The sequence below is a fragment of the Amblyomma mixtum genome, chromosome 1 (assembly GCF_055824585.1).
Source record: "Amblyomma mixtum isolate Tamu chromosome 1, ASM5582458v1, whole genome shotgun sequence".
NCBI lineage: Eukaryota > Metazoa > Arthropoda > Arachnida > Ixodida > Ixodidae > Amblyomma > Amblyomma mixtum.
Genome location: NC_143012.1, coordinates 194,311,104 through 194,330,690, shown reverse-complemented (window position 1 = coordinate 194,330,690; position 19,587 = coordinate 194,311,104). Strand labels below are relative to the sequence as shown.

General features: G+C 48.5%; 1 protein-coding gene across 2 annotated transcripts in view; it reads left to right on the top strand.

Moving 5' to 3' along the window:
• LOC149370464 (uncharacterized) overlaps positions 1-19,587 on the top strand; it is a 67,945-nt gene that overhangs the window by 38,444 nt on the left and 9,914 nt on the right. For both annotated transcript variants that reach the window (XM_089561460.1, XM_089561468.1), the window contains exon 4: positions 17,548-17,691. In XM_089561460.1, coding sequence (XP_089417586.1) covers positions 17,548-17,691 — 144 coding nt within the window. The remainder of the gene's footprint in view (positions 1-17,547; positions 17,692-19,587) is intronic.

The following is a 19,587-nucleotide window of genomic DNA, read 5'->3' as shown; positions in this document are numbered from 1 at the left end:
TTAGCGGACAAGGGTAGTGTAAGCTGCTCGCGTACAAATCATTGGCAAGACCAAAATTAGAATATGCATCTGCCATCTGCAACCCACATCAAGTATATCTAATCACTGCAATGGAATCTGTTCAAAATCGTGCCGTCCGGTTCATTCATTCCTCATACTCGTACGACACTAGTGTTTCAGCTTTGAAAGTGAAATCCGGATTGCCACTACTTTCATTTCGTCGCCGCATCGCTAGCCTCGCTCTTTTTCACAAGTTTTTTTATTCTTCCTTGAATCAAGCACCGTACATCACAGCCGCAGCACGCATATCTCACCGCACCAGTCATCCACTGCAAGTTGCACGCCCACCATCGCACACTACTACTTTCTCTGCATCGCTCTTTTCTCGAACAGCTTCAGACTGGAACGGCCTTCCCTATGATCTGGTCGTCATCGCTTCGCCATCTGTTTTTCAAGCGCTTGTAACAGATCATCTTCAATGTTAGTCATTGCTGTTTTTTTCACATTTTCAAGTGTATTCCCACCCCTTATGTAACAACCCCTGAAAAGGGGGCCTTTAAGGAATAAAACTGAGCTGAGCTGAGCTGAGCTGAGCTATGCAGCTAAGGAGTAGTGGCAGCGACAGGAAGACGCGTGAAAGCGACAACGTGCACAACAGACGCCAGAACAGCGTGGAGAACGTCTTGCAAAGCGTCATGCTAAGGATGCAGCTCGGCGACAACGTTCTACCTCGCAGAGTGGTTCCACGTCATCGGTCACCGATGAATCTCAACACCTGACTGTTCAGGTACGCCGCAATGCTACCAGGCGAAGGCAACGCGCCGAAGAATCGCCAGAAGACCACGCGCACCATTGCTAACGCAATTTAGCGGATTTAACCAAAACTAACCCACTGCCAATTTTTTTTTACTTTCCCCTATCATGTGAAAGGAACTGGCACTGGCTCCGCGGTATATGCATACAGGTTTTGTTTCTTCTGGGCAGATTTTCCTCAGTAAGCGTGGGTTTTAGTACATATTTCCGCACAACTAACTTCTCTAGTGGCGTCGAACCACGGCCATTATCTTGCACTTGGCAAGCCTTGGGCATTCTATGGGCTACAGGTATGTCGTTGTCCCCTCTCGAGCTCCCTGCTATCCTGAGCGTCCCAACGAGTCTAAGTAAACCTGCCCTGTAAACTAAACATGCTGAGAGATTTGCCTGTCTTGTTGAGTTTGATTACTTAAACTCTGACACGTCTGCAACAAAAACTAATTTAAAATGCAAAGTTTTGAGGTAAGCTCGGCTCCTGCTTCAGGTGTGACACGGAGCAGCAGCTGGCGTCTTTATGCAAGGGCGGAGAGCAGGAGGTGGGAAGAAGGAAAGTGATGCGAAAGGTGCAGGCGAGGGGGGAGGGGATGGAGTGGAAGGGTTAAGGCTGTGAATCCCGTTCTCGGACCGTGCAGAAGCGGTGAGCAGTGACTTTTCTTCTGAGCTGCGCAATCCTGTAGCCGAACATTCCGAAGACTCATACCACAGAATCAACTTCGACAAACCAGCATCCTCGGAACCGAAGCATATTACCAAAAAAGGCTCTTACTAGAATCCTGGCACATTTAAACGACCCCGAACATCAACCGCACGAAGGTAAACCTGTCTGCAGTATACAGACCAGATTTTGCAGTAATCTCGGGGCGCAGCCAATCTTTCGCGACCTGCGCGCTGCGGTGCGAACATTTTCCAGGGGGCACCGGGATAGCAGAGGATCGACGCTGGTCGCTGCTGATGATGGCTGGTTGTTCAGGCGCCGCGGAATTTTCTAGCTTGGTGAGTACATTTTGGCCACTTTGTATTCTACGATTCGATAGTAAGTGACTGAAAGCTGACAGGGATAACACTTTGCTGCGCAAAGGTGCGATGCATGTGCATGCGGTCGTGTACTTGACCACCGTCGAACGCCCTTCTACAGAGCCACGAGTCAAGTAACTTGTGCGCGTAGTTTTTTAATTCTGCGAACTAATTCTTTCACTTACACAAAATTTTATTACACGATTACACTTAAGTCTGCTTAAGAGCGCTACTGCGAGAGCCTTTCCCAGTCATTTTTCCCTCCATTTTTCTTTTATGTTTACTACTTTCTGTTTTTTTTTCTGATTACTGCGGTGACTCACACTCGAGCAACGCTGAAGCAAATTGTCCACATACTATATCGGCGCTCGTGACTGTTCTGACTTCCATGTACTATATCGACGTCCGTGGCTATTTTATGACGCCATTGCAAGGCTAACCCACACCTCCCGCCTTCGACTCCTGGAGTATTACAATTCTTCCTGGATGGCTGGTGAGGTCCCCACGGAATAGAAGCCGGCGAAAATTGTGCCCATTTTGAAACCCTGTAAGCAGCCAACAAGCTACGCATCATTCCGGCCCATTGCCCTACTGAGCAGCGTACGTAAGCTCATGGAGCGCATGATCTGCAAACGCATAACTTGGTTCCTAGAAAGCCGAAATGACTTCCCCCAAGAAATGAACGGGTTCCGTCAAAACAGGTCTGCGACTGACAAAAGCATCGCCCTCGTCTCATCACTTAAGGAGTACCTTCATGCTGGGTACATTCGGACAGCCGTTTTCCTAGACATCAAGGCCGCCTTTGACTCTGTCTTTCACCATGCAGTTCTCGCAGCCTTTGGCAGTCTTGGCCTTGGAGGAAATCTATTCAAGTGGATTGGGCATTACTTAAAAGAACGGCAAATTTTTATGACCACTCCAAACGGTCCAACACGCTTTCACGCAGTAGAGAGGGGCGTACCACAGGGAGCGGTGCTCAGCCCTCTCCTGTTCAATATTGCCCTTATACACATAAGAAGAAACCTTCCGCGAGGGGTCCGTATAACAATTTATGCTGATGATATCTGCATCTGGACCGCATCACGTTCGCGCTATATCACCCAGCAACGTCTACAGAGAGCGCTATTGCACATTTCGATGTACCTGGCTTCCAGAGGTCTTCGTCTCTCGCCAGAAAAGAGTGTTGCAATGGCGTTTGCAAGAAAAACGATGACCCGATATCCGCTGCTCCTAGGCGGACGATCGCTACCATATGCACGATCTCAGCGATTCCTGGGTGTTGTAATCGACTATAATCTGTCATGGTCACCTCAGATCAAAAAACTCCGCGAGGGGATCACTGCAGCATCGCAAGTGTCCAGGTTCATGGCGGGAACAAGGTGGGGTAGCAACTGCCGATCAATGCTTCTGCTTGAAAAAGCATGCGTTGAAAAAACCTTGCGCTACTGTCTACCAGTGCTTCAAAGATTATCTACATCAAGCAATAAGACAATCGTTGCCGCACGGAACAACTGCCTGCGAATATGCCTTGGCCTCCCAAAGGGTTCGTCTGCATCAGGAGCAATAGCGGAGGCTGGATGTCTTCCACTAGAGGTGATTGGCGCTCAGGAAACTATGCGTACCCATCTCCGCCATGTCTTGCAAGGGAAGAAGCACTTCCTACACCGTGTCCACCTAACCCACAGCAACTCTAGCTTCGGCCGGGCAGTCAGCTCCTGCCCCTTCCTACATTTAATCAGCCACAGAAACTACTACCTCTGGCCTTTTCTGCAGGTGTTCCAGGTGTGAACGCAAAGATCCGCATGCCACAGGCAGCTCTTCTGCAAGCTATTCTCGCTTACCTAACCGAGGAATATAGCAGCACACTCATATCTTCACCGATGGTTTAACTACTAAATAAACCTCTTCTTGTGGCCTTTATGTGCCCTCAACAGGCCACGCCCTTTCTTACCTGCTGCAGCGGAGGACATCCTCTACGACAGCTGAGCTTCACGGCATTAAGGAAGCTGTTTCTTACATCCTGCGCCGAACCGCAGGCCGTTGGGTTATCTTCTCCGATTCAAAAGCATCTATGCAGATCCTGGCCAACCGGCTGAAGAAAACGAATCACCAGCCAGTTTCCCTGGACATCGGGTATATACATCATTTAGCTATTGCCGCAGGCCACTGCATAACATTTCAGTGGGTACCTGCTCACTGTGGCATTCTGGCTAATGAAAAAGCAGATGAAGCGGTCCGTAAGGACCATCAACATCAGAGATAGATTCGAACCTTTTTCACGAAATCTCATGCGTCCCAAATGGCTAAAAGTTTTGCTTCCGAAGAAACTTATCGGCTTTGGAGTTTGCCGACGCATCAGTCCCAGTTTCTTCACTCAATCGACCCACATCTTAGATCAAGACTATCAGCCAAAATTCCTCGACATCTGGAAACACTTTACCCCCGACTTCGTCTGAATGCTGCATATACAAACGGCTTGCGATACCGCTTTGGACAAATGAACAGTCCGCATTGTGACAACTGTGCCTCGATAGAAACTGTGGAACATATCCTGCTTGAGTGCCCTGCGTATGCTAAGGAGCGTGCGTACTATGAACATTGCATGCAGGAGCTCTGCCCAGTGCCCCTAACAATGGACAAAGGTTTAGGTCCCTTAGCCTGTCTTAGGCAAGAGACTTGCAGCGAACTTTCTATTTACATATTTAAAAGACATTGGACATCTCGATAAGCTTTAAGTTCACTTGCACGTTACCTTCATGCATTCTTCATGCAGTGAACTTCGTCAGCCGATTTGTCGGCCTATGCACTCCATCATTCCATAGGTTAGAGCAATACTCGCCGTTGCATCCTTAGTACCCATTTCATGGCCGCATTTTATCTTCTTTTTTTTTACCTCTTCCACACTGCTCTCCTTCTGCCTTTATCTCCGAAATTCCCCTCCCTACGCAGAGTAGCATGCCAGCGATTTTTAAACACCGGCTAAATTTTCAGTATTTCATTAAAGAGTTTCTCTCTCTCTCTCTCTCTGTCTCTCTCTCTCGTGGCTATTTTGAAGCCTAAGTGCATTTTTGGCGTTTTTCGCCTTTAATTAATTAACTAATTATACCTCATCAAACAAATTCTTCCTATGGCAACAGTTGATCACACATTATCTGTCAAATGTTTAGGGGAATCCCCCAAGGTGGAGTAGATTTCTAATAAGGGAGTAATTACTTTCTAATAAGTAATTACTCCCTTATTAGAAATCTACTCCACCTTGGGGGATTCCCCTAAACATTTGGTCAACACTGTTTCCACTTCGAGTTATTGATCAATTCGCTCTCGCCCTACCATAAACTTGCCGTCCCGGTTAGCTCAATTGGTAGAGCGACTGCTCCGGTGTAGCGGTGGTCCCGGGTTCGAACCCCGGACCAGGACGAATTTTTCTTTAACTACGAAGTTTCTGAGGAAGCTGTATAGCTTTCCTTTGCAGCCGTATGGCTGCGCTCGGGTGGACGTCAATGAGTAATTACTCCCTTATTACATTATCTGTCACAGTCACACTTTCGCACATTTTCTTCTTGGAACGACGTAATCGTGCGGACAAAATTGCGGGCACTTTTTGCTGACGCGAGTGCGCCATATAATGCGCTCGCATTAACAATTCTGTGGAGTACATCACGAAGGCGACTCGATGCACCTAATTTGTTGTGCGGGTCGGCCACACCTCGAATGGGCTAATTTAAAGCACACAGACTTGAAATATAACAAAGGAAATGCCAATGCGGTCAAAACCGGACGTGGTTTTCAAAGCTCCTTCTCGGCGGCGACGCGGACGCGCCGACACGACGTGTTTTTATTCACCACCCATCGATGCAGCGGATTTCACTCTTCAAGACGAACAATTTTTTTACAGTTTTGATTATGTTCCTCTCGTAGGTACCCGTGTTTTGCCGCATCCCCAAGGGATCGATCCCGCACAATGGGTGGACGACATTAAGTTGTGGCCACCTGTGCGACAGCCCCACATCACGTACTCTTACTACATATCACATATCACATACTACCAACTACAGGAACGACGAGTAGAAGCACAAAAAACAACCAGGCTGCGCCGTATTTGCCTTCGGAACAATGCATTTAGACGACGCTGACGACAAATCCCACAGTCTCCTCCAGGAAGCGGCGCCCGGCGTCGAGAGTGTGACGCCGCACGTGAGCTGCTGACGAGGTTAAAAAAATCCACTCTATACGCAGAGACTTCGCTCTGCAGCTCGAAAAAGAAAAGTCGCCATTGACCGTTCTGTATAGCCCGACAACGTGACTGACGGTTTTACCTCTCAACTCCCTTCCCGGCACCTTTCGCATCACAGCTTTCTTTGTTTTGACCTCCTTCCCTCCTTCATGCATACTTAACGACGCTAGCTGCTGCCCCACGACACCCCTGAAGAAAAGCCTAGCCGGCTTCGAAATGTTCGGTTTCAAATTAGTTTTTTTGTTTGGAGATGTGTCAGAGTTTATTATAACCAACCCGGTGTACGTCAACCGTTTGTCGGCGACATACTTGGTGGAGGTTCTGGGTGACGTTCCATGTACACTGACTTTGAAGACACCCTTGACGCCACCTCCCAACGCGTGAACTCAACCCCCGACCACAAGGTGAGCCGCCTCCTGCGAGGCCTATGACTTGAGTTCGGACAACTGACAGCACCGGTAAAAGCCATGACGTCTACCACGGGTAGCCAAATAACTCCACATCCCGGAAATGCCCCGCTGTTCGTTCTTAACGCACCTCGGTCGGCGCTATCGTTCCACGGTGGCAGGTTCGAGGACGTTGAAGGCTGATTGGCCAGCTGTGACAGTGTGGACGGCGAGCGTACATTGAGCTGGACGGCGAGCGTAAACTGCGGAACGTCTACTTCGCACTCCAGGACTCGGCTAAGCCGTGGTTCCAGAACTACACAGCTTCCTTCACTAACTGGGAGTTTTTGCACCGTCAGTACCAGCGACAGAAAGGAGAAGGCTGAAATCGCTCTGCACTCGAGGTAGCAGCAGCCGAATGAGAGCGTCGCCCTGTTCATCGAGGACATGACGCGACTGTTCAATCGGGCCGACCCTGCTAAGCCAGTGGCCAAGAAGGTACGCCACTTTATGCGTGGCGTAAAGGAGCAATTGTTTGCCAGACTATGCCGTGACTCTCCAAGAACTGTGTCCGAATTTACCAAGGGGGCAAAGTGTATGGAGCGTTCTCTGCAAGAACGGGGCGCGCATGTGGCCGTCACGCTAGAGTAACTGCCGCTCGCCATATCACGCCTACGTCACTGCCCGCAGAAAAGCTTCGGGAGCTTGTGAAGAGCCTTGTGCGTGAAGACTTGGACAAAACTCGCTTCGAAGCTGTAGAGGCAGGCGTCGCTGCCGTAACAGACGTGATCCGTGCTGAAATTCTGCGAGTTTTGCAGCCACACCAGCTCCATAGCTGGCGCCCTACTTGACGATGGACTATTAAGTCCTGCGCCAGAGAACCGATTCTTTTCTCCCACCACTCCTGTGCCTTCTCTGCAGTACCTAGTCACAGCTGTACCCACCGTGCCGGCCGAGTCCAGACCCACCATAATCAAAGTGCACTTGTGGCGCACGCCAAACAGTTGGCCGCTCTACTACCCCTGCGGGGAGCCCGACAACATCCTCGGCAACTGCCCCTACCGCAGATTTGGTTTAAAATGGTTTTCACCCGACGCACCTCGACCGGGCTAGGGTGAAGAGCCGCAGAATATGAGCAGTGCCTGGCCTCTAACGTGCAGCCATCAACCTCGCAGCGACGTCAGTCCCGATCGTCGCCCCCAAGGTATTTCTCGTCGCTCAGCCGGCCGTCGACCTCTGGCCAATTCAGAGGCACGTACCCGCAGCGCTAGAAGTGAAGACGGCGCTCTCCGCAGGTGACGCTGGCACTACGCCACCGACTCAAGTGCTTCCACCAGGCGATTCGCCGTGACGGTTCGAACGACGATGACCTGACTCGACGACCTAAACGACGCGCTTTGACCGACTGCTTTCCACCAAAATTCCGGTAGCCGCCAATAACCACGACGTGACCGCATTCGTAGATAACGGCGCTGTTTCTTCAGTAATGAGCAGTCGGTTCGCCACGGCCCTCAGAAAGGTTCTGACCCCATGGTCTGGACTGCAGATCCGCACAGTTGGTGGCGATGTGCTAACGCCGGTTGGCGTCTGCACTTCGCGAACACAGATCAGCGGTGTTACTTTCCCTGGTTGTTTTGCTATGCTACCCGAGTACTGCGAAGACCTGATACTCGGTTTGTATTTCCTTCGGGACTACGGTGCCGTCATCAAGCTTCAGTAGCTAATCGCGTCGTTTTCCACCTAATACACTGTGGACGATAATGCCGAGCCACGCAGGAGTAAGTTGCGCGTCTGTGACGACCACGTATTGATGCTTTCAAGAACCAGCGTGTTTGTTACCGCAGAGTGCGACAACAGCGCCGTCACTGGTGGCATAGCCCCAATCAACATGACGTTTCTCCTGGGTCGGCGCCGCCTGCTGTTCTAGTGGGAAAGAAAGATGGAACCCTACGCTTCTGTGCTGATTACCGACTTCTAAACAAAGTCACCAAAAAAAACGTTTATCCTCTGCCACACGCTGATGACTCCCTGGACCGACTGCGCCACGCCACATAGTTCTGATCGCTAGATTTGCGCAGCCGCTATTGGCAAATTGAGTCGAACGAAATCACCCGAGAAAAGAACGCCTTTATTACTTCGCAGGGTTTGTGCGAATTCCGGGCACTAACTTTCCACCTGTGCTCAGCTGCTGCTACGTTCTAGCGGATGATGGACACCGTACTTGCCGATCTGAAATGGAAGTTCTGCCTCGTATACTGGACGACGTTGTCATTTTCTCCGACATGTTCGAAGAGCACCTGAGGCGGTTCCTCTTGTATCTAGACTCCTAAGCATTATCTCTTTCTCCTTAATTAATATCATGTGGGTAGAGGGTATTTCCGCCTTCTCATTCTTTGACGTTGGCAGATTTCCCAAAAACAATGTCTTTATCTTGCGCATTCATGCGCTTAGGATCTCGGCTGGAGATCGCGAAAGAGTTGTTCAAGTCTCAGCAGAGCACGTAGCTCTGAGTAGTCTGCGATATCTGTCAAAGGCGTCCAATTTTTCTTTTTTGCTATGATGTGGCATGGGCTGCTTAATGTCCCAGCCCTGCACGTGTACTGTGACAGACGCCGTAGTGGACGTCTCCAGAGTAATTTTGAAGCCGTGGGGTTCTCTGGCCTGCACTGACATCTCACAGCGCGCAGGCGTTTGTAGCAGTTCACTTTCACCGAAATGTGGCCGATATCCTATTCTTCGTCTTTAATTACACATATGGAGGGTAAAGATGAATAAAGGAACAACAAATTCTGACGAATCCTGAGCGAAAAGGACTAATTCAAAAAGCACATGGGAAACTGCAGCATTGACAAACAATTCGTTTTGGGCCTCCAACATTTAATTAGGTTAATTCGAGGGCGCACGATGCCTTCATGCATGTGCATGAGAACGTTCTTCCGTGCAGACCCTGCAGCGTGTGATGCGTGCAATTCCCAAGGCTATTTTGTTGATGCCATGGATGCCCCGCATGCAAGACTGAACTCCATCGAAGGCGCGCACTGTCGTCCACTCTTCTTTTTTCAGTTCTTGGAAATCAGCAATTTCTAATTCATCCAGATGTATGTAATGCACACCTGTGAGACCTGTGACTTTTTACAATATGACAGTCACAATGCCTTTGGCTGCCCGGCGCCTTCGGAATTTTCTCTCACATATCGGAGCATTGCTGCGTGCTTTATGGGCCCTCGAATTTCGTCGCATGTCTCCTTAACGGGCCCAGTTGCGCAGACCAGCTATTAGGTAATAGTGCAATCGCATTATCCAGCTCATAGGACTGGTACATAGTCCTGAAATAACTGTGGAACAAACTGTGAAAGAACAGTGAAAGGCCCGTGAAACAGCAATAAAATACTGCTTGTATTCCAGAGACGTTGTAGACAAGGAGTCTCCTCACAGCTACGTGGTGTGGTAGGCTTTGCACAAGTTTCATTGAACGGGCTTTAACACCACAGCGTCAGTACTATGCAGTAACTTTTTGACGCTTCGCAACGCTAGGATACTGGTGAATATCAGGGGAATTGTATAAAAATATCCACGATGTTTCTTTTTACCACCACCAGAGGTCCGCACGACTATATCTCGTTATTACATGTAAAAGTGACTTTCAACAGTTCGAGAGATATTTTTCTGTAGAACGTGGTGAATAGTTGTGGAAGTTCTGGCAAATTCATGCCTTTATACAAATCAATTTCAAAGAGAAAGAAGCGTTCTTTTCGACAAGCTTGACGCGATTAAGACAAAAAAATACTATTTTCGTTCAAGCGTATAGAAGTATAGATGGCACATAACTCTAAAATTTCCACGTACCGGTTATTATGCAATTTTATTTTATCCACCACCAGAGTTGTCCCCAACAGCAAAGCGCCTAAGCACGGTACTGAAATTATTCTTGATAAGACATTTTCTGCGCTTTGCGAACATTTTGGAGGGCAAATGAATTTACAGATCTTTGTATTCGAGTCATCTGGCAATGACATCAAGCATATTTAAGAGGTTGAACAGCCACCTTTTGGCTGATTTGAAGTAGTGCACTGGTGGCCTTCTACATGGTAGACGTGCACCACTGACGCAGTGATGGAGAGGCAAAGGCGTCCTGCTGTTGAGCTGGAGTTCGTGAAATCAAAGCCTTCCCGCAACTTCTGATTATCCTTCCTGCAACTCCTGTGGTTTCATTGCTGCCAATGCATGAGCTCAAGATGTCAAAATTAATACAGAGCCCTTCACAACCCCCTGTTTCAAGCCCCAAGTTCAGCTTCAGGGCGTTCGATCTCAGATACTCGTTCTGTGCCCATTAAAACTGAAGGTATGATCCAAACCCTAGTACTCTTTTCCGCCAGAATTATGACGAGTGGAACGCCCGCTGCGCGCCCTTCAGAGACACTCGTGCACTGTGACTGCGAGAAAAGCGGTAGATTATGTGTTCGGTTGTTTCTCCGCGCCTACAGCGGCTACACGCTGAAAAACTCCAGCATTTCATTTTGAAAGAGCACGCGTTCGTGAAATTTAAATTCAGTCACAAGCGACTTATTCTGGTCGAAGTATATTAATTTTATCTGCAGCAAAGGCCCTCATGAAATTAGAATATCCTAATTTAGCTCAAGTTAATTTCTGAAAAAGTTAAGTTATTCGTGTATAAGACATTAATCCGCACCCAGCTGCTTCACTACGCTTGCGTTATATGGAGGCCTCACAAACTAAAATATATTATATTTGGTTACAGGCGCAAAACACACGCAGACACATGTGGGTAGACGATACTGAGCGCCGTTCAACTGCTTTATTCAAAAGAGCTACTACTGGGGCTAGCTAGAAATACATTTTTGGGGGTATTGGTGCGCGCTATCAAAATACGGAAAAGGGACGAACACACAGGACGAAGCGTTTTCTAACAACTGTTTAATCTCTGAAACCTACCTCAAGAATAGTAATCTTCGGCTGTTGTAAGCGCACGTGTTGATCGTTTTTTTTTCCTGGTTCTTTCTCTTGTTTTGCCCCCTTTTGCCTTCTTTTTTCCTTTTTCTTTTTCCTTTTTTCCTTTTTCTGTCAGCGCGTGAGCTCCTTCCTCTTCTGTGTATGTTATTTTGTCAATATATGTATTAGTCATGTTTCTTCAGCGATTAAACAGTTGTTAGAAAGCGCTTCGTCCTGTGTGTTCGTCCCTTCTTTTCCGTATTTTGATAGCGCTCACCAATACCTTCAAGAACGCTTTATTCAGAAGCAAAACGCACAAATATATAGCCGTCGTATACGCCTGGAAAACCGTAATGCTTGAAGTTTGATATTGTAGCGAACAGGTAACATATTTGCTCTCGGCCTTATACGAAGATGTGGACATATTGCTGACGCACATTCTTCCCTTCTTTCTTAGTTCATTTTCTAGCTCTGGTATTTTTACTTTTTGACAGAATCCGACCACCGGCAAAACATGGCTCACTAGAGCTTGACGGGCAGGACCCATGCTTTGCTTCATTTGGGCCTTCTTTATATTGCTCACCATTTCTTCGTGCTCCCTGATTCGTTCGTTAATGCACCGGACGGTTTGCCTTATACGGGAGCGGTCGCACGAGAGGAGATTTTTCGTACACCACCCCTTCGTCACACTTCATAAACGGTCGCCCACGCTTGGTGCCGCATTCACTTTCATATTTTCCTCCCATTTTGGTACGAGGGCAAAGCAAGATAAAGAAGGCCCAAATTTAATGCGGCATATAACGCCCTGTCCGTCACGCTCTTGTGAATCATGGTTTGCCTGTGCGCGGACTCTGTCAACCAGTAAAAATACCAGAGCTAAGGAAGTATTTGAAGCATTTTTTATCAAAAAGAAAACAAGCATGTGCATCAGCGAAAAGTCCATATCTTTGTATAAGGCCTAGAACAACTATTTCACTCGTCGGTTATCATGTTCAACAGTCTGGCAAGGGAACAGCGGTTAGAAGAGCAAGGTTCCGGGCTAGTTGGTAATGCATTTGAAGGAACAAACAGCGCGACGAAACACGGACACAGGTAGAAAAGACACACACACGAGGTGGGCGGTTGAGATTAAGAAGTTTGCGGCGATACGGTGGCCGCAACTGGTACAGGACAGGGTTAATTGGAGAGACATGGGAGAGGCCTTTGCCCTGCAGTGAGCGTAGTCAGGCTGGTGATGATATTTCGACAATTCAGATTGTCAATCATGTGGTTTAACGCGTGATTTTTAATTAACGTAGCCTTATAGTGAGGCGATATTTGCGGAATGCTGTTAAACTGAGCTGTACTAAAATGTCCTCCAATCATAGTGCGTCAATACTTTTCGGGGGACCATTTGAAAACTAGTTAATGCTCCAGCGGGAGTGGTACAATTCTTTTCATCAGGTGGACGGAAGTTGTAATCGCCTAGTTTTTTTTCTTGAACGTTAGAATAAGCTCATAATGGCAGGAAAGCAATAAAGCAATAATGTCGTTGATATAGAAAACGGCTAGTTCTGACGAATAAAAATGCACCATCGGGGTACTTCAAAACAACACGCATATTCCTACTCTCGAAGGATATCTAGACAGCTCCCAAAGAGTGGCAGTCAAGAGCGATGCGCATCAGAATTCAGGTCGTCAAATGAGAGGCGAAAGCGCAGCGCCAAGATCGCACAAATGCAGGTGCCATTCAACATACCGACCGATAGATTGAGAGCACTATAAAAGACTTCGCCATAGCCTCAATACTGTCTTTTCTGCTTGTGTAAAGGCCTATAACTGAATTCTGATAATTATAGGCCGTCTTTTACAAATCAAGCAATGACGCTGCCCTTATCGTTGGTCTTCTCAGCTTCTGAACAGAGCACATTTTGAGCCGAGAATTGTAGACTGCGAACTAACTGGCAAGAAAACATGAATCTCCTTAGTGCAAACACGCTGAAAAACCAAGTGACAGTATAAAAAGGTACCTTTTTTATAGAATGCTTTGTATGATTCCGCTAAGAATCATGATGACATACTTTTAAGAACATGATGAATCTTTGTACAGAAGACATTTGTCATGCATATGTTTCGTAATGGGACAAATCAAGAAGAAAGCGACAACTAAATCCATATATTTCCTCAGAGAACCACCTCACGTAAATTCCAGGAAGTCATCGTACCTCGTCAATTTCTGCAGCACGCATTCAGACGACCACAAGAGATAGAACGCCTTCCCAGGCATTAGGTTGGAGTAAGATTGTCGCAGAACAGTTTTGAAGTGACATATCATTGTTGTAATGCGTTTGAGATCCGTGCAGTGCTTGTACCTTCGAATTTTTCCTAAATTCCTGCGCAGCTTGCAATATGTGAGGAAACATTTTTCCCGTCAATGTTGTAGTGACTGCATTGAATTAGTACTTTCTCGCATAGGAGGCAATCCGTTTTAGACGCCTGTCAATCCCAACTGATGCATTTTTAAACTACTACAGAAGCACCAAACGCCCTTATACTGTTTTTGCACCATGGATCTCTTGTTCCAGCAGGGTAAATAATAAAAAAATGGCTGTGGCTCAACTTGGTTAAGCCGGGAAATCGCGAAAGCAATACCCATGGCTACGCCCTAGCTCACATGATAGTCGTGCTGTTGTGGTGCTTGTGTGAAACTTATTGTATACCTTGGTGCTGCTGTGGTGATCACTTGGCTAATCTATGTAGCTCGCACGTTCTCGCCGAGCCGCATACTGGGCACGTCGTTTAGCGAGTCTTGTTTCACGCTCTACCTCTGTCTCTGTAGCTCGCCGCTCTCTTTTACGCGCATTACGACGAGCCTCCCTAGTGGTAGGCGGCATCGCCGCGCAGCAATGTTAAGGCGCTGGTGGTTGGCACAGCTACTGCTTTCTAGCGACGTGAGTCGAGCCTAAATCTCTTCAGAGTAACGCCACAATCGCGCTCCTAGCGGAGAGCGCAGGAGTTAGGCGCCCATGGTCGTGGCCGCCGCGGTCTGCTCCTGCGGCGGCGCGCGCCGTTGCTCAAAAGCGCGCTTCGATCGCGGAGGCCACACCGTGGTGGCACCATGGAGGAAAAAAAAACTAAGGAGGGAGCATGACGTCACGCGGCCAGCGTTCACAAGCCGAGTGTTTTGAAGTCGTTTTCTCCCTCAGTTTTTCGTTCTCCGAGCCGGTCCTTTATGTTTTGATTCCGGTATGTTTTAGAGCGCGCGTATGCGCGACCCGCGGCGCGGGCGTCTACAGCAAGGAAGTAGATCTACAGTTAGTCTGCCGCGCTAATCGGCGCATGCGTGCGCGAAGCGGGGCTTGACTTTACCGCACGCTATCACGTGGTGCGATCACGGGGGGGGGGGGGGGGGGGGGACACTCTCCTATTTTAGAGCGCAGCTCTTTGGCGTCCGTTCCTGGGTTTCGCGTCGTCGTCGGCGTCGGCCTCGTAACCAGCTCCACCCCCCTTTCATCCCCCCAGCGCTAGCAGCGACCGACTGATAACGACCGACTGATACCGCTGGATGCCGCTGACGCCGCGAGAGAGTCAAGATAACGTGACGGCATAGAACACCGTCGCCGCCTTGCAGGAAGAGGAGGAAAGGGTCCCCCCCCCTGTTCTTGTGTGGCGGATAGGGTGCTCTTCAGTTGCCGACGCGCCGGTTATTTCACGTAGGCCCCGGCACGTCGACGAATACGTGACCACCTTCCCACGGCTAGACCTGGTTCTTAGCGCTGCGGAAGCGAGGGTATCATATTGTTTGTGTCGGCATCGGCGGCGTTGTCCCTGAAACCAACTCCGCAGCTGGGGTTGACTCACTATCGAAAAGGTGAAACAGCTTATTTGCTGCGCTCCAATTTCGCATTAGGAAGTAACGTAATCGTCGGTAATTTTTTTTGCTATATCTTTACTTGTTAAGACTAGGCTTCAAGGTTGTCGCCGGACGCTCCCTCCTCAGTTTTTTTTCCTCCATGGGTGGCACCGCCGCGGCTTGCTACGGCGCGAGTCGGTCGCCCTTCTCTTCGGCGTGACGTCACAAAGCACCTGTTGCGCTCCTAGCGGAGAGCGCAGGCGTTAGGCGCCGGTGGTGGTGGCACCGCCGCGCCACGGCAAAGGCTGAAAGTGTGTCACAAAGTGCGCGCATGCCTTTTCTTTCTTTTTCTTCTCCGACCAAAGTGGCCACGGCTGGCCACGTCGCCGGTTGTATGCGGGCATGTCACGACGCAGTGGCGATGATTTTGTCTCCCCCCCGCGTGGGCGGTTGACCCCTCGCGACGCTGGGGGGTCAAGGCTATGCCGCCCCTCCTCAGGATTACCGCCGGGAAGCGAGTGCTTTCACGAGGTACGGATGGGAAGCGGCCGGTTGAATGCCCCACCCCTATTCCCGACCATCGAAGGCTTCTCGTTAGGACCGTAGCGCTCCTTCGCGCCCCCTTTAGTTTCTTCATGTTTCTTCTCCCCCCTTCTCAACATCTGTATATCGTTGGTGCACGGGACCGAGAGGATTCGTTTGCTTTTGTTTGTTTTTTGTTGTTTGTCACGGGAACGCGGTGGCGGGAAAATCACGACCGAGTTAGTTGGCCTGGAGATTTCGGTGCGTGCGGACGTGTGTGAGGTCAGCCAGGGAAGTGGTCGGCAAGCGAGCCTAGGCGGGTGTCTGACGCGTAGAGCGCGGCGACGGCGGCCCCGAAAGACGCGTGGAAGACGCGTGACCCGTGGCCCAAGTGTGCCCGTATCCGCATCCCCCCCCCCTCAGCACCGCGCGCTTCCGCAGCCCGACGCTCCCTGCGACAGGGCCTTGCCACTACGCAGCTCAAGCCACCGTTTCTCTCCACTCGCTCCACTCTTTTCTTTGTTCTGTCGCTTTTCTCGTCCTATTCTTTGTACATTGCTTTAATCGTGTAGCGTTGCTGTATAGCTCTCACTCTTGTTTTCCTTCTTATTGTTAATAGTTGTTTCTGTTGCTTTGTCATTCTGTGTTTGTAATTTGCGTCGCGCCTGTGCATTACCGCTTTTTTGCTTGGTTTGTTTTGTAACCGTTTGTTCGTGTTCTTGCCTAAGTAAAGAGGGTTGCTAAAGAAACTTGCCTATACGCCTCATGCCTCCGGTCAACGGCTAATCAGGCGTGGCCCCTAACGCCGGTCAGCAGTCTAACCTCGTCTTCCGCACGCGGGGTAGAGAGGTTTGTCGCTCCTCCCCGTCCGAACTTACGGAGAGTGCAGCAGTGGGCAGGTTGGCCCGATTAATTACAACTTCGACGCCAACCGAAAATCAAGCCGCCCACCATATCATGACAAAGTGCAAGTAGTAAACCTTTCGCTTTAAAAAACTCGTAGATTAGGAAGGCATGATAGCATGAAATGTGAGAAAAGTAAGGTTTGGAGGAAACCGGTAATTTGTGTAGTGGAAGCAAAACGTAGCAGACGTAGTGTTCATCCACACTTGCCGGACACGAAGGCTGTGCGCCCGGTTGCGACTCTCGAGCAAGGAGCGGGTCGACGATGCCGATGTTTTCATTACTGCGACGTAGGGGTCGCTTTCTCAAATAGGCTCGTTCGGGCGAGAGTTCTCAGGCTTGGTTGTGCCGGACGTGCGCAAGGTTCCGCTCACTTCCAGAGCGCCTCTAATTGCGTTGAAGTTCCGCGACACAACGTAAGGCTAGTAAACGGAACCGCGTGAGACTGCCCCGCGACTGTCCCTTTTCGATTAATTCGACTATCAACGGTTGTCCCGTTTGTCCCTTTTCGACCAAGACGGTCGCGCAGCCTTTGCGACTCTGAAGGGTGAAGTGTTTTATCAAGTATAGTCGCATTTCCCGAACAAGCTTAGATTTATTGTTCAAAATATTGCAATTAGTTAAGCTCTTCAGCTCTTATAGTAACCCGATTTTGTCTGAAGTTTTCTTGCCCGCCATGCCCGCCTTTCACTTAATGCATGACAAAAACTCAAGAAAGCAAATGAGAACATGCTCGCATTTCTCTTAATACATGACAAAAACAAAAATCACTTGAAAACAATGCTACATTCATGCCGGATAATACTCCTATAGCTTGTATTTTAAACTTCATGCACGGTCTGCCTGAGTTGAGCCAATGAACAGCACCATCGTGTGGCCTTACTCTGCCGCAGGCATGTTGATCGTCGTCCTCCAGGGCAAGCTGTCCGTGTTCGTCATCACGCTGCTGGTTGTCGGAGGCTCATCGGCCACTGTGGTGGCTGCCGCCTTCTGCCCGGACATGGTCTGCATGTCTGTCATGCTGGGTGGCATATACGGTAAGCAGGGGACGACTACACATTCATGTACGAAATGAAAGAGTGCACTTTCTCAGATGATATTCTGCTTTATTAATAATTTGCCCACCGCACGCTGTGTAACAAAAGTCTGTCTCATTATTCAGGACTATCACCACCCTTTGCCTTCGACTACCACTTGGCAACTTAATTTATCCCCACTTGACTCTTCGCACTTCCCGCTAGTTGCCAATACGCTTGGTAGAAGATCCCCTTTGCTTTAGACGAGACAAACGACTGAAGCCCATTTTATATTCCTTATCTCAGCTAGAATATCATAAACTGCGTTAGTTCCCTAATCCACATGCCTGTCTTGCTGCCGGTTGTACAACCGGCAGTATTTTCTTTTCCATTTCTTGCTGCGTTCTCTGCAGCTCATCTCAAACTTTTTGTTAGCCTCTAAGTCTCGGCTACAAAATCGGTAGTGTCAGGGCTCATCGGTGCGTACCTTCTTGTGAACGATATGGAAGAGCTGCCCTTCATACCCTGATATTACCTGACAAATACGCTACAACTCGTTGTTATTCTTTTCGAGATCTGCTCTGACAACAACGGCTATACGTGATGTTTCAACTCAGACTGTCAGCAGTTTTTAACAATAGGCTTTTTTAAGCGAGAAGAGCGCTTTTTTTTTGTCAGAGCACTGTCAGCGGTTAGTGCATCAGAATACAGGTAAGACGTTCTAACTATCAGGCTCTTTAGTTAGTACTGAATAGTGAACATTTCAACTGTTACTCTTAAGCTCCTTATTAAGTGAGAGGCATGCAGCCCACCGTAAATAATATACGCACGAGTTCCTGCAGTTTAAAAAACGACTACCCTCGCCACCGTGGCTCAACAAATTTCGGACATTTCTCGCGACATTCGAAAATCCTCCGCCTGCGTACAGCGAATAGCGGCATCCATCTAATATACACGCCACTCATTAAATATGGAGCCTAACCGCAATATTTAAAAAGGGTAACTGTTTATTAAATGGTTAACCATTCTGTTACTTAACACGCCGTAATGCTATGCCGTAAGATGCCTCTGCAAGCTCAAAAAGTCTACTTTTAAAAATTGCCGGCAGTGTTACATGAGACACCTTGTATATGTGCTATCCTGTCCTCTAGCTGCCGTAAAGTGTTACTTCTCGATTCGGTTTAACGTTGCGTTTCTTCATGCTACTTTTCAGCCTACCTTCCCTACTTACCCATCGAAGCTGTTGGCATGAGCCAGAATAAATCCCTTTAGCCACTCACTTGACGATGTGGCCAGATGGCTGCACGCCGTTGGGGCTTAGTCGAATGATCGTTCAGCTTTTCATCTTGCAGAAGCTGTCCCCTGTGACCGTGGCCTTCCCGCAGCTCTCTTCTTGCATCTCGTTAGTGAGCATTAATTGCCATGACGCAAGCCAGCGGGAACAAACGGAGAACGTAGTAAAGTACACGTAACAAACCAGTACGACAGCTGAAAGAAATACGAGTAAATTAGCTACTTTTATTGGTGAGCTTGAGCGCAACTTTTTCTGTAAAATGTGTGTTCATCACGCTAAGAATCATGTTAAAGTTCTTATTAAAGAAACTGAAATGGGCATCCAGCATCTCGCTCTGCAAGCTTAGCACTAAAAATTTACCCTCGGCACTTAAGGCAACAAACTTCTTAATTTTCTAAATTTGCGCATTAAAATTACTCTCACCATGCCAAAACGATTGCCATCAATTCCAAACTATTTTATTCTCCGTATTGCACGTTAATTTCAAAGCTTCGTTTGAATGAGCTGAAGCACCCTAGACGCGTGTCAAGGTAATACTGCACTGCACTTTGGCGAAGATTTCTTCTTCCCGAATGTTTACACCTCAACTTTTCGTCGGGAACTATAGACAGCCTCACACGGAA